We start from the raw sequence: 23,849 nt of genomic DNA on the forward strand, positions 1-23,849 counted from the left end.
GTACCCAAGTATAACAATCATATCTTCATGTCTAACAATCACACCTTAGACCGACTAAGATAGGACAGAGCAAAAACTTCAGGCATCGTGTGCAGAAAAAAAGAAATACTAGTAGGCAAGGCACTCTTGTTCAGTAACTTAAGGAGAACAAGGTCGCTCTCACTGCAGCACTGCTTGAATGCCCTCTTTGAGGCGACATTGGCTATCTTAAGTGCTGAAAGCAAGCTCGTAATATAGTGTAATTTGGGCCATCTCACAAATGTCCTGTATATACATGTTACAGTGCATTGGTTGCTATACTGGTCTACTTCTGCATTGGTCAGAGCAGACCTCCAAAAGGGGGGGGGAACTTGGGGAGAGTCATTGCCTCAACACCCTGACCACTGCTGTGTAAACCCAGAGAACCTCAGCATTGTTTAGCATGACAGGAAGTGTGAATATAGGAACAGGTAGTGTTGAGTAATACCTTCCGCCTCAATAATAGAGGCCCAGTGCTTTGAACAAGCTACCAAGTTCCGCTCCGAATGCAACACTGCATTTGCTGGCTGGGCAGCTGAAAATTACAGTGCCACATTTCTCAGTAGGCAACTGTGGGAAACTTGGTGCACCTCTGCCCTAATCAAGTAGCATGTTTATCAACCACTTCTCGTTTCAGAAAAGTCACCTCAACACAGACACGCCACCGTTATTCTTTAATTAAAAGCAGCAATGCATAATGTTTGACAGGGTTGCTGTAAAGCTCTTTTGAAGTAGCTACATATTTAGGCGTTATTTTAATTCTGCAGTCAGCTTTATGAATGCATGTCTCTACAACTATTCTTTTTGTTGCCTTTGATTATTTCCTATGCAAGTGGACGAGTGAATAGACAAGTTCCTATGCATTTTCAGGTGGCGGCGTGCCTTTGTGGTGTCCCTTATCTGTGGCATTCCCACCATGGTGGTCATGGTGTACTTCATGGCCTTTGTAGGCATGGACAATCACTGCTGTCTCATTCCAGGGTTATCTTTGGAAAACCTCCTCCTGTTCATTTTTGCATCACCTGTCCAGGTGTGTTGTTCTGCACTTGTGCCTGCACCACGTGTCGCACCTTATGACAAATCGTTTCTGACTTATGTCTTCAGATGGCTGTCTTTTTAAAAGCGTTTTGTAGCCATGTTTATCATGATGCAGTTCACTTCATAGATTGATGACATATCTCATATCTTGCGATGCTGCTTAAAAAATTGATACAGTGGAAGCTCGAATGAGTCACTGCATTGATGAATAAAAAACAGGGCAAAAGACAGAATGCGAGCAAGGGGATATATGAACTTGGAGCTAATTCGTTCCACCAAATGCTTTATAGGGCACGCATCAAAAAGGAAATGAGAGAGAAGAAACTGGAAATTGCAAAAGTAACGAGGTGAAAAACGTGTGTCCAAAGGTTTGCCGGTCCAAGATAAACAAAGAATGCTGGAAAGCGGCTAAAGAATATACCCAAAATATTATACTGGCTGACAACCAAATGGTTTTACAGTGCAGTGCGTGTGCAGAGACACACACAGGCATACGCTCAACATTCATGTACATTTCAAGGTGTTGGAGTGCTGTTATGAACATTGCAGAAAAAATTTATTTTGGCCGAACTACCCACTGTTTTTTTCATTTGCGATGTAGTGTATTAAAGGAGGTTTAAAAAAGGGGGAGGGAAGAAAGTAGGAAAGCAAGAGAAAGCGGGTTCATGCCAAAAATTTTACATTAGGCTTGCATTTTGTGGTCTAGTTCGTTTAACACCAAGAATGATAATCGCACTCGCCATGTTATTTCCAAATCAAGTAACAACAATGTTTACCTATGTGGCTAGCACTTCTACTCCCTCTTGGAATAGCGACGGCGTCTATTCCGCTAAAACGAAACTCTTCACCCTCGTGTGGATTGGTGCCAAACATTTTGTCTTGCTGCCGATAAAGGGTGCCCCCGCGTGTGCAAGCGTGCATGCATGCGTGTGTACGTGCTTGCTTGCATGCATTGTCATTTCTAAAGAGGTGGGTGGCGTGTATTAACATTAAACTTGAGAGTAGTTGCCAAGTTCACGCCACTGGCATAGTATCCCTCTGCGGCTACAGTTTTCTGGCTACTTGTCGGTGCTTGTCTGTCACCACCGTTGTGTGGACCTTTTTTGGGCCGCACTCAGCAGCTGCTGTCAACCTGTGGAGGGGCGAGTGCCCTGAGACCAGTGGTGTCCTGTGCGCAGTTTGTGGGCGGGCGGCACTTCTACCTGCCGGCCCTGCGGGCGCTGAAGCATGGGCTGGCGAACATGGACGTGCTGGTGATGCTGGCCACCAATGTGTCCTACCTGTACAGCGTGCTGGTGCTGCTCTACTTTGTGGCCACTCAAGCAGACCACAGCCCCACCACCTTCTTCGACACTGTGCCCATGCTCATCATCTTCCTCTGCCTCGGCCGCTGGCTTGAGCACCTGGCCAAGGTATCGCCTCGTACCACCGGGTGAAGTGGGGAGGGGGGGGGGGGGGGGGGGGTGCAGTGAGCTCCCCTGGGCTGCCGTAATGCACTCGCCTATGGGCATTCTGGGTAGTCTGGGAGTCGTGTGAGCCCCTTTCGTTCGTTGTTGCCCCAATTGCACCTGAAGGACTGCAATACCGTGCTGCATTGAGTCTTATCACAGAACGGGATGTATGCCTGGCTGCAGCGAATAATGTCGTCGTATGTACGGTTATCACAAAGTCCCTCCACCAAAAATTTATACCGCTCGATATACCCTTCCAATAAGGTGTAGTGGCTGACGGCAAAAAGCATTGAAAACTGTGGAGGTGTCACAAAGCTCCACAATCTCCTGAACCTCGCTTATGCTAGTCGTTCTTCAGGAGCAACGTTTTATGATGTGATGTACTGTAAAGTTCTGAGAGAATGCCCTCCCCTGAAACATCGCCCATCCCCCTTTAGGGGTTAAATATTCAATTTACTAAAAGTCCCCAAAGATTTCCCACCGCCTGAAATCTGTGGCTTTAGTACCGATGAGTGAACAAAATAAACGTGAATGATTGTTTCCTCTGTTGATGTGGTCTCTTATTTGTCCTTTCAGCACTTGACCCGAAAGTTTGCCAATCTCATATTTTTTCTTGATATCTCGGCAGTTTTAATTGGCGGTGCAGCCACTTTTTTGTAGTTTTCGCACCTGTCCCGAAAGTTCGCCCGTACTGTATTTTTCACTTAATATCTCTGTATTTTGAGTGGATGTTCTCTCGGAACTTTACGGTATGTTCCTGGCTCCAAGGGGAAATTTCTACGTTTGTATGTACATTGCAACACATGGTCGTCACAGCCGCCTGCTCCCTAATTCCACTACTGACGAGAGGCAGGGACAGAGGAGTAGACCCCTGCTGGAAGAAAGCGTTGCACTCCTCTACCTCTGAGTTCGCTTGTCACTGCTGCTCTTGAGGCAAGCTCCTCTTTAAAGGAGCCATGAAGAGAAAACAAAAGTTTGTTTTATTCAAAATATTAGGTGTTTCATAGTACCCCAAGTGCTTTCCCAGAAGAAAATGATGCTTTATTCACTGAGAAATAAGGCAATTTAAGCCAAAATTTTAAATCTCCCGCTAAAATTGCACATTTCGTGACGTGAACAATGGCGTCATACGAGCCCGTCCATGAAACAGATACTTAGTATGTCGACTCCATATAGCACCCACACGCGGGAGTCAGACAGGAACCGGAAATCGTGCCGAAACCGAGACGGCGGCCATTTAAAAATACTAGTAAAACCTAGTGCACCCGCAGCCCTAGTCATGGAATCGCCTGATCCGGAGAACAAAACTCTCGCCGAGGAGCTCGGGCTTGCATTTAACAACCTCACACCACTTGAACGCTCAACGCTTCTAAGTGCACGAGCGGCAGGAGTTGTGGGATACGCGGTGGATGGGAAAGCGACCATTCCGCGATAGCCACAACAGACGAACGCCCTGCCGTCGGCACCGCTGCCTCGTCAGCCCCATCGCGACGGACGAACACAGACTGGTACGTATGGGCCGTATTTTTATTACGGTTAATAATAGTTCAATTTCAGTAGCAGTATCGCTTATGCCAGTTGGCCGGTGTCGTGTATGGAAAGCCGCACGCGCGAGCTCTCTGCTCCGACCAGAAAGATACGAGCGTCAATGCGCGGTGTGTACGGTATTTTTTTTTTCCAAGCTCAGAGCGCTTTGTCGGCGACGAGCGCCAGCATGTCCTAGGAGTGAGCTAACGTAAGGGTCCCTGCCGTAATCACTTCGTCGGAAATGAAGCGAGCACACTCGTACTTCCTTTAGCTCCCTTTCTCCTCCGTTTGCAAAGTTCACAAAATGTAGCCACTTGCTTCGCCGAGGTTCGTCCTTGAGCAGCACATGAAAGGAGATCTCTTCACCGGCGGGGATGTCGCACTACCTCGACGATTTGCCCAAACTACATAGGCATTTCAAAACGCAGCAACGAAATTTCATTGTAAAGTACTCGAACAAACTGAAGTTTTCAGTGGTTGTAAACTGGAAACGAGCTCGTAACGACAGCAGCAAGCCAACACCATTCGAAACTTCTGCGACGACTGGCACTATCTCGTCGCTTCTTGCTGTTCCTTACTCCCCTCGTTTCTATTTTTACCTTTGCTGGTTGGCGATATGATGGCCAACCTCCTGTCAAGGGATTAAGATACCAAGCAAGGTCGTGGCTGTACGTGCTGGAACGGTTCGTTGGCCCCTAAGAGCCTCGAACCCGAAAATTCGTCTGCGCAACGGCGAGATGTTGAGATCGGCCGGCGGTAGTTTCGTACGCATTGGCGCACACGCTTGCGTGTTCGTTCGGAACTTCAACCATTTACTCCACCGTTCTTTGTCATTAAAAGAATGTGCAGTATGTTTCACGGGCATATAGCTCACTATGCAAACTGTAAGCCCTGCCTAACATGCGTTTGCTTTTGCCGGCCTCTGCCAATCGCAGAACATTCTCGAGTGACATCATAGGTTCTGTTGCGGAAAATGAGCTGGTGGGTCGCATGGTCATTTCCTTTTTTCCTAATTATGTAGCTTATTTGAGTGAAGTTTGCATTATAAGTGGTGTTGTTATGGTTCTAACGAGGCAATCTTTCGAATGAACCAAACTTGTGTTTTCTCTTCATGGCTCCCTTAACCTCCTCTTCAACCTACGTCTCACTGATTTCTTGAACATATTGAGAAGGGGATCATGTGCGTGTGTGTGTGTGTGTTTGTGCATTTATGAAAATCTCTGGTATCGTGTCCTGCGTTCTTGCTGGTTGCCTCCGCTGACTAATTAACCCTGAATTTTCTTAGTTTCCTTTTGGCTGCCACTCAACATGGAGCGGCTGGTTGTGCATGCTGTTTCTAAACTATTATTGACAAAGATTTTTTTCTCATCATTTCACTGGTTAGTGTACTCATGGTATTGTGAGCACACGGATGGGGCAGTGATGTGCACGATGATAATGCAGATGGGGTTGCGTGGTACTACGGTGTGCTGCCTTTGTTGAAAGTTCCCAGCTTGTGGTGTTTGTCATTGTAGCTGAGATGCTGGTCTCACTTAGTTTTGCTTAACTGGGCAATAATACGCACTGCATGACTGATACACGAGTGCACAGGGATACATATGAGGTGTAGCATTTCTACCAAGCAGCTCTTGCATTAAAGTATGGGCATGGCCCATAGACGCTGCCTTTTTTTTTATTTTGCTTTGTTAGCTCTAAGCACTTCTTTCCCCTTTGCAAGGGTTGCAGATAAAGTGTCTATTGGTACTGGCCATATTTATTATATATTTTTTACTGTCTGTGGGAGACGATTCCAGGATATAACTCAATTTTTTGTTTCTTGCAATTCCAGAGACACACATCGGATGCCTTGACAAAGCTGATATCGTTGCAAGCCACTGAGGCTACTTTGATCACATCAAATGATGCGGGTGAAACTGTATCTGAGACGAAAATCGATGTGAGCCTTATACAGAGGAACGACACAATAAAGGTAAGCTTGGTTGTAATCTTTATTGCATGTTAGAAATGTCAGTGAACTGAAATCACCTGAGTGGAATTACTGCTTTTAGACGATACAACAGCCTGAAAGTGTTTCAGTTCAAATTTGAGTCGCGAAAGTGAAAACGCCTGTGTGTTCGAGATTTCGGTGTACATTAAAGATCCCCAGGTGGGCAAAATTAATCCGGAGCCCTCCATTACGACGTGCCACATTGTTTGTGTAGTGTCGGCGCATTAAACCTCGTAATCAGTCACTCAGTCAACCAAATATGAGAAATAGCACTCCCATTAAAGAGCAGATTTATCACTGTTCACTTCAGGTTCCAGTTACCGTAATGAGAGTAGACTTTATGAGGTAGGCTTTATAAAAAAGATGCAGGTTTAAATTGTATAGCTTCAGGTTCTGTTCTTATTCTGCACAGCAGCCTCTTTGCTGCCTAAACATTGTGACCAGACGTTCCCATGTATGGGGAGGAAATTAGCATTCAGTCTATTTGGGGGCCAAACTTCAGCACATCAAATTTTAACGTGAAAGCCTTGAATCTCTGTGTTTCATGGAATGTGCGAGATGCAAAAAATCGTTGCGAGGTACACAGAATCGTACAAAAATCAGGGCGTGAGGCGTGAGCCGGGGATCATGCGCCAAAAACAGTGGTGTCGGAGGGGGGCACTTAGAAGGAGGGATACAGTGTGCACCGGAGGAAGGTAGGCCGCTGCCACATGTGCAAAACGAGCCATTTTGAGAGGTGAAGGTGCCCACGGGGGCGAGCACGGGGCTCCTGGTGATGGCAAGCGAACAGGATGAGCTTCGGATGGTGCTGTTCGGGGAGCTGGTCTAGTGGTGACGGGCGTGGCTGCAAAGTTAAGCAGAAAATTCAACAGCAGATCAACAGAGGGTCCAACTAGGCTTTCGCCTTCACATTCCTGAAAAAAAATTGGCTCCAATCCACACTGTGAAGGTGGTTGGAAAGCAAAGCTTTAAACGACACCCACAACAATTGCCCATGTGACGTCACTTGAATCCACACACGTGGCACTACAAAGAGTGAATCTAGAGATTCTGCCAGGCGTTACCTGGAATTTGCGGGTGCGGCGTCCCGAGCGCAGCAGCGTCGACCGTGGCCGGGCTAGAGCGGCGGACGCCGCCGCTGTAGCCCGGCCGTGCGTCGGCAGAAAGGAAACGGAGAGGAGCGTCTTTTGAAGGGTGAAACAGTGGAACCTAGCCATCCTGATGTGCTAGCTTGGGGCTACACCACTGCGCGACACAAGTACAGACACCGAAACAATTCGGCGTGTGAGCTTAGTGATCCCCATTTATGCCGATTTAAACAATTTAGTTTAGTAAGTGTGAGAATTGTGACAAAGCTGAGGGAACTTTTATAATCGCTATTTATCACAACCAATTGCTCCTTTCGCCTTTTGTAATACCTGTTAAAACACAACCAAATTGGTATTCACCAATTTAGAAAACAGAGTCCCGTTCATGGCAAGCTGTGCGCAAAAGGTAGCGTTTCTCTAGCGGCCAGATGTTTGTATGTGGTCTCTACATTTTGTTTTCCTGCCCTGCAAACCAATCCTTAACGTATCTTTGCCATGCGACCAATTAATTTCATCGGGTCCAGGTTACCCAGAAGGTGCTGTCAAACAAGTTAATCAAGCTGTGCGAAGGAAGCGCGCAATGGACGTGAAGCTGCGCTGAAACAGGCCCAAAACAACCGTCGCTAAAGCAGTCGACAAAGCCATCCTGCCATCGTACCCGTTAGTGTGAGCAGCCACCTGTGCGCGGGGAACGCTAGGTAATAGCAATCTTTCGCCGCGCCATCTACACTGTGCTCCGTCAGTGAAAACCGCCCTTCCCCTCCCTAGCCTCGTTGGGAGTTCCTTGTCGCGCACGCCACGAAGGAACCATTGGCTTGTAGAGGTAGAAAGCTTTGCTTTAACAGTTCTAAGCATCCCCCGTGATTTTGTATTCTGCTATATATAGCCAGTATTATTGTATGATGTTGGGAGTTCATAAGGATGCGAGAAAGCAATTACAGCAAGTAATTAAAATTAAAACGGTGTTTAAGCCCTCCAAAAAAGAAACATACTTGCATTTAAAAAATTGGCTTCTCTCTCTGGAATCCCAAAGCGATTTTTCTCTTCAAATACTTCCATTCTGTGTGTGCATCTCCATTGAAAATGCACTCCATAAAAAGGGGAACCCAATCCTTAATAGTGGCTTGGAAAATTTTTGCCATGGAAGTTTTGGCTTCGCGTTCAACTGTGGAAGTATTTTAATAAATGCAATCACATCTACAAAGTTGCATGATGGGGAAGGTTTGGGCACCTAATTCAGTTAAAAAGGAGGGAAGACAGAAATACCTCCACAGATGGACATAAAGGGTTTGTGGACGCCTGTTAACTCTTTCGCGACCGCCGGAAAATTGACCAATTTTTAGGGGTCCAAGAAAACATTTTCTTTCTGCTAAAAAAATTGGTTAGGCACTAATTGCGGGAACACAAAATGCCGATTATTAAATGGCCTTTCCAATAACACCAGTTCTTAAAATGTTTTCATATATCGTACTTGCAAAAAAAAAATTTCAGTCAACATATTTGTCAAGTTGTCGAAAAAAATGATAAAAAAGGAGTTGTGTATATCAAACCACCGGTAGTAGAAAAAAATTAGAATATACATTTTGTAGGGAAACATTTCAACATTTCAAAAACATGCCCTATAAAAAATGTCGATTTGCGCAGAACAGTTTGTCAGATATAAAAAAAATGTTAGCACACACGGTGCTTGTGTCATGCGGTGAAGCCCAACCTTGAATTCAAAATGTGCGATGTCAGGTGGTTTCCTGGAAGAAATCAGGCGGTTTGACATTATCAGAGGCACCAATTTGCCCCCACATCACGTAAAAACATTTTGTCAATGACTGACATTGCATTTACAGCGAGCACAATATTTGGACAAGCACGCGATGTGGAAAAAAACATGCATGAAGTTGAAAACGGAACGCCGTGGTTGATGCTTGTTGACGTTCACGGTCAGTTATCACTCAAAACATAAAGCTGAGCTTTATGATCATCTTCTTACTCGCAATTGTAGCCTTGCTCGCAAAAATGAGATACGATGCGCTAGAATCATGCCCTGCGATCTTTGGCCGAGTAGCAGTTGCGCGATGAAAAAGATCAGCACAACGAGCCTCCTCTATTGCAGCGCCACCTAACAGTTTTCAAATGAAACAGTACAAAAACTTATCAGAGACTCCGTCCGAATAGACAGTTCAACTAAGCAGCAACATTAGACACCCGGATATACCCTCGCATGGAAACGAAACTGGGAGGCGAACAGCTGGCAGTGTAAGGCTGGTTTGAAGCGCTGTCCTCGGTGGATCAGATATCTGGTGACTGGGTGTGATCTTTTGACTTGCATCTGAAGTTTTTATCGCAGAAATCGGGTTAGGGTGGGGGGAAATCAGGAGAAGTGTGCTTTGTTCGAGGATCAGTTGCGGATGCTCAAGGCACCATGGCAGGTAGCCTTGAAGTTGGGTAACTGCATAGTAGCGCTAAATATGAATTTCGCGATGCAGAAACAAAACATAAACTGTTGTAAACTGTTCGCAACTGGTCCTGGGGTAAGTAGAACTACCACACAACTTAGAACAACGTGCGCAAAGGCAATAAAACTGCCTAAAATCATAATGTAGCTTTGCAAACAGGCGCTGCTTGACATTTTCAGCTGGTTTCTGCGATTATTACGGTCAGAGTGCGAACCTGATGATTGAAAATCGTTTGCTGGTTCACCATTCATGCCCTGATAGCAAGAAACAAACGCTGATGCAGAGTAATTACAAGTGGCAGCATTCTTTGTTGGTAGCAGCGACGCGCAGTGACCACGCCCCTTTTCCTCACCCTGGTAATTCAAATGCGTGTCAAAAATCACGTTTTTGTTGCAAAAATGAAAGCAAAACTGATTTTGAAAGGCCATTTTCTGATCTAACTCCAACCAGCTTTATTTGTTCGAGCAACGCCTGGAACGCCATGAAAAGGCGCTCCCAAAGTATCGTTCAAATTGAACGATTTTGAATAGGCGTGGTCGCGAAAGAGTTCAAATGTGGCATATGTCTAAGGAGGCTTTTCTGGGTTTATTGCTTATCCTTTTGCTCTGATGTTAGAACTAAATACTTCAACATCTAAATCCTTTTAAGCACTGAATCTGCTTGTTGGCATAGCCATCACTTTGTGAGATGTAGTAAAGGTGGTTGTACGCTTGCCTCGCAGGTGGTACCTGGTGAAAAAATTCCTGTGGATGGCAAGGTTATTGGTGGCTCATCTAGCGTTAACGAAGCTCACATCACGGGGGAGCCAATTCCTGTCTCCAAGGAGGTTGGCTCCAATGTCATGGCTGGCTCCATCAACGAGAATGGAGTTCTGCTTATCTGTGCAACTCATGTTGGCAAGGACACAACCTTGGCCCAAATTGTGCGCCTCGTTGAGGAGGCACAGTCATCTAAGGTAGGTGTTAGGGCCATACCTCGGCAAAGTTGGCGCGGCTCACTCAAACTCACTCACAAATTTATTTTTGAATCGCCGCTCACTCAAACTCAGATTCATTGCTGAGCAGCCCATCTGCGCTCACTCAAACTCAAACTCACAGTGAGCGCAAAACTCAGAACTCACTCGGACTCAAAAGTCAAAATGTACTCAGATTTTAAAGCTTTATTTCATGCCACGCACCATCACAACCTGGCCCTTTACACCAGCCATCCTCACTGTCTTTTATTGATTTTACTTTTGTTCTTGCTTACTGATATCAGTGTCTAAGTTCTCACCTCTCATATTTAACCACTGTTTTGGCGCTCTTTGCCCTAGTTGGCCTTGCGCCATTAACATCCAACCATCATCAAAATGTACTCAGAACTCAAAATGTACCCAGAACTTAAAATGTACTCAGTACTCAAAATGTACTCAGAACTAAAAATGTACTCAGAACTAAAAATGTACTCAAACTGAAAATTGACTCAGAACTCACTCGGTCTCAGGCGTACTCAAACTCAGTCGGGCTCAAACTCACTCAAGCTGAAGCTCCCCATGTCACACTAGCCTCGCGCTCACTCACTCACTCACGTGTAAGTTTGAGGCCAAATGAGTCTGAGTGAATGGACTCATGAGTGAGTCCGCCGACCTCTGGTTAGGGCAGTTTCCCACTCCCTTATTCATCACTGTTTCACACTGCAATATCATTGCACTCTTGCGAAGTTGGGGCTTTTGCACTTCTGTTTGGAGCTGATTTTTGAGTTTGCTTTCGTGAGTTTTGCACCCCCCCCCCCCCCCCCCCCCCCTTCCTCTTTATTTAAGCTTTGAGCAACCTAGGTGATGGTGAATGATGCCACCACGGACCCCGAGACCCATATTTATTCTGCAGTGATGTGATTGCTGTACCAATTGCACCAGACTGCGTCAGAGCAAATCCTGCACCATTTTGCTACATTTGATAGTAACATGCTCCAAGCCTCACTTTTTGTAATTTGTTACAACAAAATTCAACACTCAGGCTCATAGCACTTTGCCAGTGAGAGCGATATGGCTCATTATGGGCAGTTCTTACTTTATATATTTGCATAAAGGAAGGAAAGCGCGTTAGAGAACTTAGTGCAGAAAACAGAACAGAAAAGAAGGCGGATGACACGAGCAATCCTGCTGTCTGCGTGCTCTTCTCTTTTTATTATTATTATTAGTATTAAGTGCAGAGTACTTTAGGGGCCCGGCTCGTTGTCGTAGCTCGTCCGCTGTCACGCTATCTGGCCACCGCAGTCAGCGCGGCTTAACGGACCCACACAGAGCCCCGTGAAGTCGCACACCCAAACAGAGGCTGCAAAAAGATGCCCGCTTGTCCCTCGATTCAGCTTTCCGGCCAACAGTTAAGAGGATACATGAGCAAGAGGTTTATATAAGCAGAACTGTTGGGAACTCCCGTAATCGCTGGCACTGGTCATACGTACCTTCATTAGTTAGCGAAAAGAAAACTGCAGGTACCTTTAAAGCAAAGTATATGAAAGTCCCCACGTTCATTTAGTAAAGAATGCTCGTCAGGTTGGTTTTTACGATAGTAAGCGAAAAAAGTGGCCGCGGAAGAAGAAAAAAAACGTGTTCGGATAGGTGCAGTAAGGCTCCAGTACGTGTGAAATGAAGGCAAACACAAAAAGAACAGAACTTCCGCTCATGCTGTTCCAGGCAGGGGGTGTGCGAGTACTGCGAAGGCGGGAAAATTGATTGCATTGGACAAACCTCTGTTCCATTCATCGAGAAAGGAGCGAGACAGAGAGGTGAAGAACGTGAGGGGTAATAGTAGTGAGCGGATGACAGCGCCACAGCCCATTACGGCGAATCCCTGCTCTGCACTTCCGACAGCTTTCACGTTGAGTGGAATGGCTCTTTATTTTGTTTGCCTTTTCCTCGTGATAACACGAAAAGTGGAGCCAAATGCCTTGGGTTACAAAGCAAACTGATATCTCCCTAACATATCCCTCTCACAGTTCCCACCTGTGGGACACCTCTTATCTTACCCCCGTCGACATAGTTTTGTTCGCCTTGGAACGTTGAACGTTGATAGTGTGCACACATGCTCGCCAGGGGGAAGGTGGGGGTGAACTTTGCATGTGGAAGACGTTAGGTGTAGGGCAAGAACCTATGTTCGTGGCTTCCAGCAGGTTCTGATGTGTGGTAGAGCTCCTAGTGCAGTGCACTTTCTGCTTCTGGCGTATGTGCTCAAATTGAGTGTCTTGCGCAACTATGTGCAATAGCTATGGCATTCAGACGTGGGTGGATGCAGAAGCTCACATTCTGGGAAAAACGGAGATGGAAAGGGAAGGGGGGGGGGAGCTAGTGAAGGCACTCCTGTATGCTTTATTTACTCACATAATGAATGCTCACCCTCTACATTAGCTGCAAAAAATTTTGAATTATTTTACCCTTGCATATTGAACACTCGCCCAATTTTCGATAATAAAAACGCTTGCTAAAGCAGCAGTTTAACAAACACGGCTACCATGTGGTTTACGGGGACACACTCGCCATGTTTAATCATATCTCCCGCAGCAGCCATGATGTATTTTTTGCAGTACACTTGCGTTTACCTGTGAGGATGGTCACGAAGCCCGTGAAAGTGTGGTAGTTGTGGGGGCAATGGCTGCATCTTGAGTGGGGTGGTAGTGGCTTTAATTAAAAAAAAGTGAAGAACATTATGCACTTTTCTTGCACTTCAGTGCATTTCTTTTATTTGTTTATAAGGAAATATAAGCCTTTTCTTATTTTAAAAACTTGAACCAATACAATGAGTTTTGGTTGTTGTGAAGAGTTTCATATGAAAAGACAGTATTGCCTTGTTCCTGTGCAGTCAGAAAATATTAGAGAAAGGTTGTAAAACTTGCATACATTGTAGGGTCATTGTTAGCAATTCACTGAAGGAATTTGAAGAAAGTGAGTATTTTTTAGTTTGAAGCTGTTCAGGCTAGGACAACAACAGTTGGTCATAAAGCCTTTGTTTGATTTCCAAAGTTAATGTCATTGTCAAGTAATCAAAGGAAATTTTTGTGTTTCAACCCTTGAAAACAGAAGTAGGATGGTGTTCTAAACCATATTTGTGATCACCTTGCAGGATTAAATGACCAAACATTTTCTTAAGTTAGTGCTACATCGTTACCCTATCCATACTTTACTGCAGAATGCATTTGTGCTAGAGTTAAGGGGGGACGTGGCTTTCAAAATCAACTTTTTTATTTCTGAGTGGATTTTGATGAAAATTGGCACAGCAACTGGAAATGCTTCTGTGATAACACCATAAAAATTTCAAGATAATATTTTGATAACTTTTTTATTTATTAAATTTTCTTTCTGTTCCGCTTGTACCGAGCTTGAGCGACTTATAAAACACGATAGAAAACTTGTTCGAAGTGCTTTGCATTCCCAAATGAATGGGCGAGGTCGTGACAGTTTTAGAATTTTTTTTTTACAAAACAATATTTTTTAGTTTTCATTTTTTTAGAGGTTAATGTGCAACAGGCATGTCGACTGCGAACGACTATTTGAATAAAAAAGTCACAAAAAACAAATCTGGAAAACCAAAAGTGTCACGACCTGAACTGTTCATCAAGGAATGTAATGCAAGAAACGGAATCAAAATAGACCCAGTGGTCACGAAGAAATCCCTGGTACAAGCGACATAGGTGGCAAAAAAAACTGTTTTGAGAAAACGGCTTCCGAAGTTGCAACATAGGTTTCACTTATCAAAAGTCGCCATGGTTGCAGCCTTTCATGTCCTTTTGAACATGGGGCTTCTGGAAGGCCTTGCCTTGAAATTGGAGTGCCTTTTACAGCCTTTCTCTTTCCAGAAAACATCATTTTCAGCTCCTCCGTGAAGAGTACATACCCCCTTTGCAAACCAAACGGAGGGGAAGATGGGTTTCAATGGGCTTTCAATGCAAAGTAGGTTAGCTGGTTGGCTGTATCGCAGTGGACAACCTCCTTTTGCAGTGTTGTCACCATGGCAACAAGTTAAGCATTTTTTTTACTTAAATTTGAACATTTTTGGCTTTTTTTATGTTTTATCTTGCCTGGCACAGCAACTTAGTACTCATACATGCAGGTGTTCATTGCCAAAAGTTTGCATACCACAAGGATGAAAATGAGCTACTTTGAAGCTTGGTAGAGTATTCTGCATAACTCCCAACTTCAATGCAAGAGCATATTTTTTTACTACTTTTGACATTCAAGGCATCCAATTTTTCTCGCAGCACAGCCAAGTATGCCCTAAGCAGTGGTATCAATAATTTCCCTAAAAAAATCACTGTTAAATGCTGCCACAGTAACGTACATTTTTAACGCACAGAGCATATTTTTATTCCTATATTACTAACTCAAACCTGTTTGCATGAAAATTACAAGTGCACAGGAAAAAAAAAACATAGCGCAAGAAAGGCGATATGGCTCGCGCGCATCGCAGCGCACGCTTACCGCGACATATCGTACTTTGATTATCCCTGATATGGCTTGTCAGGTCGCTTTTAAGATTAAATCTAACGTCGCAGGCATTAATTACAACTACTGGCATTCAATCGTAACCGGTTGCCCAGTCATGTGATGCTCCAATGCGCGTCGGCTATGCCGTGCGCGCCGCAGCGTTTGACGCGTCGACCGTTTCTTTCTCAAGGCTAGCGAGCCCACAGTCAAAACACAGCAATAACTAAGCGTGTAAACATCGCAAATCCGACTAAAAGTTCACTTCACGAATCGCTATCGCAAGCGCGCACACCGCGTCACCCTCCAAGGTCTGGCGACGGTAGAGTCACGCGCACCGCGAAGCGTTCGATGACCTCCGCCTTTCGAGCCACACAACTTCCCGTAATATGGCTCGTTATCTCTGGCATTACCATCGCGATAACGTGCGTGTTGAATACCACAGATTGAACAGAAACTCGGCCGAGCGAAGCGGCGAAAATGAACTCCATCCGCTCGCTACGCAGCTCAGGCGGCCGCCATCTTGCGTTGCGCCCGCGACATCCAATCAGGAGGGTCAATGTTCGGCGCCCCGACCGGAGGACCAATAGTGCTTCAGCATCTATTTCTAGTTTCGTTTGTGCGTCGTTTCTTTTCTGCCGTTTGTGCGTTTGTGAATAAACGAAGATACAAGAGACGAGCGGAACCGGAAAGACGATCGCTCGGCCGATCTAACCATATCAAAATGGCCGCGCCCGGTGGCACCGTTGCGGAGATAGAGCGCTCCGAAAATTGCCGTTTTTTCGCCCTTTTGCGCTGATAGTTTGTCACCGCGCCTGACAAAAGTATTTTTTTATGCCACTTTGCGACGCTTTTCAGCGTAAAAACTTTGCAGGCGCACAGAATAGGAAACATAGAAGCCGAATATGCGGGTTTCAAAAAAACGATGTTTTGGTCATTTTTCCGAAGTTGAAAGCCGCGTCCCCCCTTAAATGAGGTGTGCGCTAGGGAACCGTGAATAGCGCGTCTGCTTGCACTAATGTGCATGCACAATGGCTTTCCTTTTAAGCAATCCAAAGCTACGAGGTACAAAACATGCAAAGAAGGTAGCTTAATCTGTCTGTTCTTGTGCCGTGGCCTAAAGCAGTGTAGCTGGGAGTTGCAGGTCTAAACTCTGGCACTTTTGAAGCAGAGGTGGGCTAATGCTAAAATTTTGGCTGTGAATCGAATACAAGTAATAAAACCTTACTGTGAGTTGGATTGAATAGTTTGAAAATCTTTGCTTTAACGTCCATGGAGCTTCTAAACTTAACTATACAAAGGAAAATAATAATTTGGGGTCAGGACTATACACACCTATGTGTTACATACCTGTGTGTTCATGGACTGACATTCGATAAAACGGTATGAATAATATTAATTATTCTTAAAGTGTAAGATCAGGCAAGACGGCAAAGCAATAGAATTATAATCTTGGTTCGGCTTGTTATAAGGAAACACAAGTTCCTCGACATTTGTTTTTATAACATGAAAGGGCTGGTCAGTTGCAATTCCTCCAGTCACTGAAAGGAGGTTTGCAATGCTGGTGGCCGGGATGACCAGGGCCTACTTGCTCGAAGCCCAATAAAACAGACTTACTCGCAGTCTAATCTTATTGGCGAACTTATTTGGGGTCTTTGTTCCCTAGGCTGTAAGACGCTTTCCGGAAACTTATACAAGACAGCGAATAAGACTCTAAATAGGAATGCAGTAAGACTGTGAATGAGCCTGCTCCAAGCAGTCTTATTCACAGACTTATGCTGACCCGCCCTGTAGGGCTATTTGCATCCGTGTGGGAGACGAGGAACTGGAAGCCCATTCGTGACTAATTCCTCACGAGACAAAACGTGCGTCAAGGTTGCGCCAATGTAACATTACACTTTGGTAGTATAACGTTACGTGAGCTATCATGAGTAGTAATTAGGAGCCCGCACACGACGGGCGCGCACGACGGGAGTGAGCAGACAATCGTCTGCTGAGTGGCGCTTAGAAGACGATTTCGCAACAGCTGCGCCGCTTAGCAGACGGTTTCAAAAGAGGCCACTTCTTCATGACTCATGCCCCGGGCACCCTCTGTCGCAAAGAGAAAGCATGGGGAGAGCGTACACTGCAAACGGTGCAGAGAGGCAACGTCGCTTGAGTTGGCCAGTTACCGGTTTATTGTAAATGATTCGTAATAGTGTTCACATAAGCCGCCCGATCGGCCAAATTTATAGAATTATGCGTATAATGGTTTTAAAAAAAAAACGCTTGCTCTTGGCTGGAAATACCAAAGCAACAGTACTTTTGCTGCATTCCCCGCTCTTCCCTAGGGATCCCTTCCGTGCGCGTCTAGGTACCCGCCATCCCTATAGACTTCAATAAGGCTGCTCTCTAACCTAGCCTGCATGCTTTCGGGAAAGCTCACTACTCTGAATGTTATTTGCAGACTTATTTGAGGACAAGACTAGACCATGAATAAGACTGCCAATAAGCACGTTTGTTCGAGCAAGTGGACCCAGGTTTCTCATTCAGGCACAGCCAACAGGCGGTAGCTCTTCGTTATTCACTCCTGCTACTATTCTCCATAGACCTTTTTGGCTTGTTTGTTTTTGCATGCAAACAGCTTTCTACTTTAGCTGACATAGACCAGAGTTAGCACGTCCTTTCTGCAAGGTAGGTGCATGTTAGGCTTTCCTGCGCAGCCATGGCATCATGTAAAGGAGCTGACCCGAAGGCATGTGTCGTGTGTTGATGCTTGAAAAATGCCCATGTACTGTTGCAGAGCCACGTTTTGTTCAAATACTTCAAAGGTTAATACTGAATGTTGAATCAGATTGAATAACAAGCTATTCACAAAGTACTCAAGGTTTTGAAAGATCATATACCTCTAATTTGAAGCATATTCTCATTAGTGAATTAACCGCCATATTAAGCTTATTCACCGTCCTTGTCATTGGGACGTAACATTGGGTTCTGTTGTCAATGCCATGGAGATGAAGTTTTTGAAAGTATGTTTTCAGCTCCTGGCTTTGACCTACATTTATTGCGCACTTTTTTGTCCAGGTTGAACTGGCTCCTAACTTGTTTTATAAGGGCATACACTGAAATCACATTACTGAAAATTTAGTGCAACATGTTAACAGCAGAGTAAGAGCCTGCCCCTTGCTGAAGCCTCAGTCATGGCAGCTTTTTCAAAAACGCACTTTGGGATTCACTTGTGCAGAGAACAAATTCTGATTGCATCACTCTGATTTCCTCATCTGTGTCCTCGGTGGAAAACTAACACTAGCTACAGTTTGCTGCAGATAATGTGATGGAAGACTTCAGACTAAATATCACTGAGTGCTGACACTAAAAATGCTAGCATGCTCGACATGTCGATGAAAACAGCTCGCGGATGGGGACGAAAGAAAGAGTACAAACCCCACCCCCCGTCTTTGCACTGTTTTGTCATGCAACCAACTAGCCTAAATTCAAGCTTGAGTCTACCATGCTCTTGCATCTGAATGCAATACTGCCGAAGCATTCACATTTTGTGTGGCAATAACCTCTAGCATGCTGAGTCTTTAGTCATGACACAGTGTGGCCAGCCAAGTGAGCATTTCTACTCGCAGCTGACTTGAGCATGTGGTCAGTACATCCGAATGAGCTTGTCTCTTTGTCTCTGTTGCAGGCCCCTATTCAGCAGCTGGCTGACAAGATTGCCGGCTACTTTGTTCCAACTGTGATAGTGCTGTCAGTCCTGACTCTAGCGGTATGGCTCGTCTTGGGATTTATTAAAGTAGACCTGGTGTACAACTACTATGGCAAGGTAAGTGCACCTTTTTACGAGTGGTGGTGATTAGTTGAACTGTTCGCTAGAGGCATGTTATGAGTAACTGTATGCTTTAGCAAAGCATCGTAATTTTGTCTCCTGCAAGTCATAATTAGGGTTCCGTGTCATCGGTTTATGCAGATGAACCCTAAAAAAATAATTCCGACATGTTTTTCTTTGACTGCATCAAAGCTGAACAACCCTGAGCACTTGGTAAAGTGATTCGACAGTGTTTGAACTCTCTTTAGTGTCACTTTAAACTAAGCCAGCTTTGCAGGTGAGCTTAGCCTAAGTGAAAATGCTTCCTGATAAAAACGGAAATCAAATGGGTTCTTGGGAAGATTTTTCTGCTGTGTTGTAGTATGACTATACAAAATGACCCTAGCTGGGTAGTCTTCCCAAGCAATGCGGTAAGCTTGGCAGGCATGCTGTAGTCCTTTTCATTTCCCTTTAGCTTTGTGATTTAAAAGAATGCGCGAGCTAGTGCCCATTGTCCTAGATGAAACGTATTTTTTCTTCTTTTTTCTTCCCCCAGACAAAGACCATGTCGGAAAGTGAAGTCGTCATCCAGTTTGCCTTCCAGTGTGCTCTGACAGTGTTGTCAATTGCCTGCCCCTGTGCCTTGGGCTTGGCCACACCAACTGCAGTTATGGTGGGAACAGGGGTTGGGGCCACCAACGGCATCCTTATCAAAGGGGCTGAGGCATTGGAAACCATGTGCAAGGTATGGCTCTCGGGAATTTTCCACTCCCGTCACAATCCCATGTATAGTGTGGTTTCTTAGCGGGTCTGCTGATCAACCGATGCAGCTGGGGCATCGGTTTAGGGTTTTGAGAAAGAAAAAAAAAAAGACGGAATCAGCCATCTGAGGCAGCCCGCACTCCCTTCTCTCCTCTAACTTCAACACACGCACACAAAAAAATAGGCACTCTTTAGTTCGCGTGTTCAGTTTCTACTCGCGCGATAACCACAACTGCCTTTGCTTGTTGCACCTCGGAAGATAGCGAGCCCCCGCTCTCCTCCACCCCCGCTGTAAGTTGTTTCTACTAGAACGCTGTGCAGATAAGCATCCGCCATTTTCCTTTTCGAACATCTGGAGATAGCGAGCTGCGACGCCCATGGTTTCTACTACCTGTACATTGACCCCTTTGGCATCGCAAACACAAAATGCCGATTAAAAAAAAAATAAAAATCCGGCTTGCTTTTTTATCACTGTCAAGCCGGGCTTTTTCCCTGCCTGTGGCATCCGCTCTTCTAGGCGCTAAAAAACGCAGATCCTTCAAACATAAACATGAAGTATAAAATTCGCACTCGCAGTTTTTAAGACCATGCACTGGTGTCTGATGTGGAAAAAAAAAAAAGATGGAATAAAAAACGTGCCTCTGTTTGTAAGTAGTGTTCGGTTGAGTGATGATAAGCAAAGAATGATTGAAAGGTAGGTTGAGATGTGGTTGGATTCGCGCATGTTTTATTTGTAGCGCGGTACCGCCTACAGTGCGGATTTTCGCGGCTCCCACGAAATACGTTATAAGCGGTCTACACTGTACCTAAAAGCGCCTGCATCAATAGTGAGCAAATGGTGCAAAGGACGACGCTTGGGCATTACTAGTAGGGCATGACGAAAACCGGGATCTCTGCTTTATGATGCATAATTGTGGCAACGATTCATAATTGGGGCCAAGGATGGCGGGTATCTGAATTATGGTTAAAAAGATGTGACAGATTTTGCAGCACAGTGGTGAGCTTTCATGAAGTCACAGTATTTGGCTCAGGGGTCCTTAGGCACACAAGCTCACAATTGGAACGAGCTTATTTGCAATGTTTAAAATATGCTTCTTGACTCGTTTGGGCTAAGTAGCACGAACGGATGGCCAGATTGATGGTTTCTGAAGCATGGGCTTTATTGAGCATAATCGTTAGGGGCACACATAAGTTTCTTGGAGGCTGAAATTTAGGACTTTTCCAACAAAGATTTTTTTTTGTTGTTGTTGTTCGTATGTATATGCAGTTTGCCTCCTGCACCTTGTGATGCTTTCAGGTGTCAGTGAACAGGCAAACCTGCAAACAGCGAACTTGTAAAATGCCTGTGTAACCAGCATTGTGTATACGTGTGTTAGTAAGAAATTTAGTGAAAGAGAAATGAATGCCTTTTGCAGGTGAAGTGCTTCGCATTCGACAAGACTGGCACGATTACGAGAGGAACGCCTGTTCTGGTCTATGTTGGCCTGCTTGCACAGGCTAAAGCTGGCGTGCTCAATGCTCTCATGGCCATTGTGGGGACTGCCGAGGCGAGCAGCGAGCACCCGATTGCTAGGGCCATTTCGAACCATGCCAAGCAGGTGAGGTTGGGTCTCCTTGATTGTAGCCCGTTTTCATTGCCAACGACTGCTTTTCACGATTCAAAGCAAACACGAAACAGTTGGAAAATGCATATGTACAACGCCCATGTTGTCTTTCTTTGCACATCCACGTGTTTGTTGCTGCACTGTTAAAATCTGTGCAAGACATCACACATGTCCATGGGGTATTTCTATAAAATACGTCTGTCTTTGCCAGTGAGAGACGTTCATCGTACTTTCTGTAAATATTCATGAATTGGAACTTTAATTTTTCAAGTCAAAAACAGTATCAGAACCTTTTTTTTTTTTTTTTTGTGCTGGTAAACAACCTTTACCAAGAATTCTAATTTCTTGTAAAGCAATGCATGTTTAACCCTTCAAGCATTATGTTTTTTCTAGGCAAGCAGCAGTGCCACTGTTCAGTTCTTTCCAGTCTGACCAAGGTAGAGCAAAATGAAGGTGACGTCCACCTGAAATGCAGCCACACAGCTGCAAAGAAGAACAGAAAACCTGTAGTTGAAGAAAAATTAGTCCCCGTCCAGTCCCAGCTGCGTGGCTGCGTTTCATGTGGATGTCAACTTTCCCTTACAAAATCTTACTTCACCTTAGGGGCTTCCCTGAAGCTGGTCTTCTGGGGCTTCTCGTGAAACACAATGAGTTATTGTTGTATGTATGCATAAAGGAGAAGTCTTAAATACAGTGATTGGGTCAAAATGACCTTTTCGAAGCTGTCTCATTGTCTTGGGTGAACTCTGGCACTTAATTCTGCTCAAGCTTAGAGGCTGGAGCTGGACGGAGGCATCGTTCAAAGGAGAAAAACACCTTTGTTTTTATTAGCTGGTCTGTTGTCTTGCAGTTTTCAGGGTGTTGTTCCAGAACAGGCACTCAGGAGAAGCGCCCACTCAGGAGAAGCGCCATTAGGTAGCAGTGCATTTCTAATAGCTTTTAGCTGCGGTATGGGTTCTGCCTACCGTCAACCGAACAATTTCCTCGTCAGAGATGGGTTTGAGGTAATCTGCTTCTTCAGCATCCTTTAAAGGTGTTGTACTTGTAAATTTTCTAGACAGAGACTGGTGTGGCCAACAGAAACAGAGAGGGCAAGAAAATTCTGCCCTTTCTCTAGGCTTTGGTTTGCCGCGCATGTTTTCATCATCACCCCGCTGCACGGGGCTCACAAGCTGACATTGGGTGGTGTCACATTCCGATGCTGATCTTGGCATACACTCACAGTTGAAAAGGCACGTAGGGCTGTGTGAATAACCAAAACTTTCCAATATCGAAGTGAATGATACAATATTTGATTTGGCTTTGAACCAAATAACACTATTAGAAAATTTTTCATTTTTTTGAAAACACATGGAAAGTTGTTTTGGCAATGGGCTTTTCCACAAGGCATTGGTGGCGTGCAGGTAAACGGCAAGAGGAAGGTGCTTTTGCCGAGCCCCTTTTATCTCCTTGGCATGGGGCTGACTCCATCCTGAAAAAGTGGTTGTGGTCAAGCTGCCCCCATTAGCACTGTGTAGATAAGAAAGCCTACATGCGCACTGAGCTAGTTCCCGAGTCACTGGTTTTCTGATCAGACGCTGTTCAAAGTTGATCTTCTTTTAATTCCTGTAATATATCCCTTTTTTTTTTTCTTATACAGTATAGGAAATGTGATGAACTTGTATAGCTTCATGCTCCTAGACACCGAGACAAAGCTTTCTTGACAGGATTGTGTTGACACCCAAGCTAGTGCAACTTAAATTGATATCACAGATTTGTTCCAATTTTGATCTTATGTCTTTTTATACTTCCATATGAGGCATTAGTGCCCTTCGCAGAAGGAACCCGTGTTGAGGATTCCTGTGCATGTGTGTGGAGACATTCGCAGTGCAAGGTTTTTTTAAAAACTAAATTCATGCATTTTTAGCACTGGGGAAAGGACCTGCAAGTAAGTGCAAAGCAGAATGATACCATTAAGCCATGAGGGCATGCTGGCGAGGTTAAACATCTGGCTAGTTTGTTATGCCTTGCATTGCCCTCCTGGAACTGACATGAATGTTCATAATTAAGGTTTTCTTTTTCTTTTTTTCTTTTTTTTCATACAGAAATTTCTTAATTTCAGCATGTCAAAATGTATACCCTCATTACACTGGTGCTTGAAGTCACTGCATGAAGTGAAGGTTGCCCCCAAATAAAATACATAATCAAGAAAGCTGCTGCTGCTGCAGGATCTCTCCTGTACACTTGATTTGTGCGCACAAAAATTTTTCAAAGCCTCTTATTAAAGGGACACTGAAAACAAAACAGAAGTTGGGGTAAATAGATAGATTGGCATCTGCAGAAAACAAATATTCCAGTCTCTGAGTCAGTACCTTGAAAATAATCAGTAAAAAAAAAAAAAAAAAAAAACTTTCATCTGCCCAGCAGAAATGACGTCAACAGTGGCTGAGCGGATGGGCCAAGAGTCACATGACGAACAATAGAAGGCAATAAAACTGCCTAAAATCATAAAGTAGCTTTTCAAACAGGCACTGCTTGACATTTTCAGCTGATTTCTGGGATTATCACTGTCAGAGTGCAAACCTGACGATTGAAAATCGTTTGCTGGTTCATCATTCATGCCGTGATAACAAAAAAACAAATGCTGATGCAGAATAATTGCGAGTGGCACACATTATTAGGCGCGGTAACGGAAGA

General features: G+C 44.7%; 1 protein-coding gene across 1 annotated transcript in view; it reads left to right on the forward strand.

Moving 5' to 3' along the window:
* Nucleotides 1-23,849, forward strand: part of LOC144152429 (copper-transporting ATPase 2-like) — a 65,657-nt gene that overhangs the window by 15,745 nt on the left and 26,063 nt on the right. Inside the window, exons 8-14 of the mRNA XM_077683700.1 lie at nt 889-1,048; nt 2,235-2,468; nt 5,863-6,003; nt 10,281-10,514; nt 18,688-18,825; nt 19,364-19,552; nt 20,985-21,167. Coding sequence (XP_077539826.1) covers nt 889-1,048; nt 2,235-2,468; nt 5,863-6,003; nt 10,281-10,514; nt 18,688-18,825; nt 19,364-19,552; nt 20,985-21,167 — 1,279 coding nt within the window. The remainder of the gene's footprint in view (nt 1-888; nt 1,049-2,234; nt 2,469-5,862; nt 6,004-10,280; nt 10,515-18,687; nt 18,826-19,363; nt 19,553-20,984; nt 21,168-23,849) is intronic.

Source organism: Haemaphysalis longicornis, unplaced genomic scaffold (assembly GCF_048455015.1).
Source record: "Haemaphysalis longicornis isolate Haplotype H1 unplaced genomic scaffold, Haemaphysalis longicornis Haplotype H1 scaffold_1, whole genome shotgun sequence".
Taxonomy (NCBI): Eukaryota; Metazoa; Arthropoda; class Arachnida; order Ixodida; family Ixodidae; genus Haemaphysalis; species Haemaphysalis longicornis.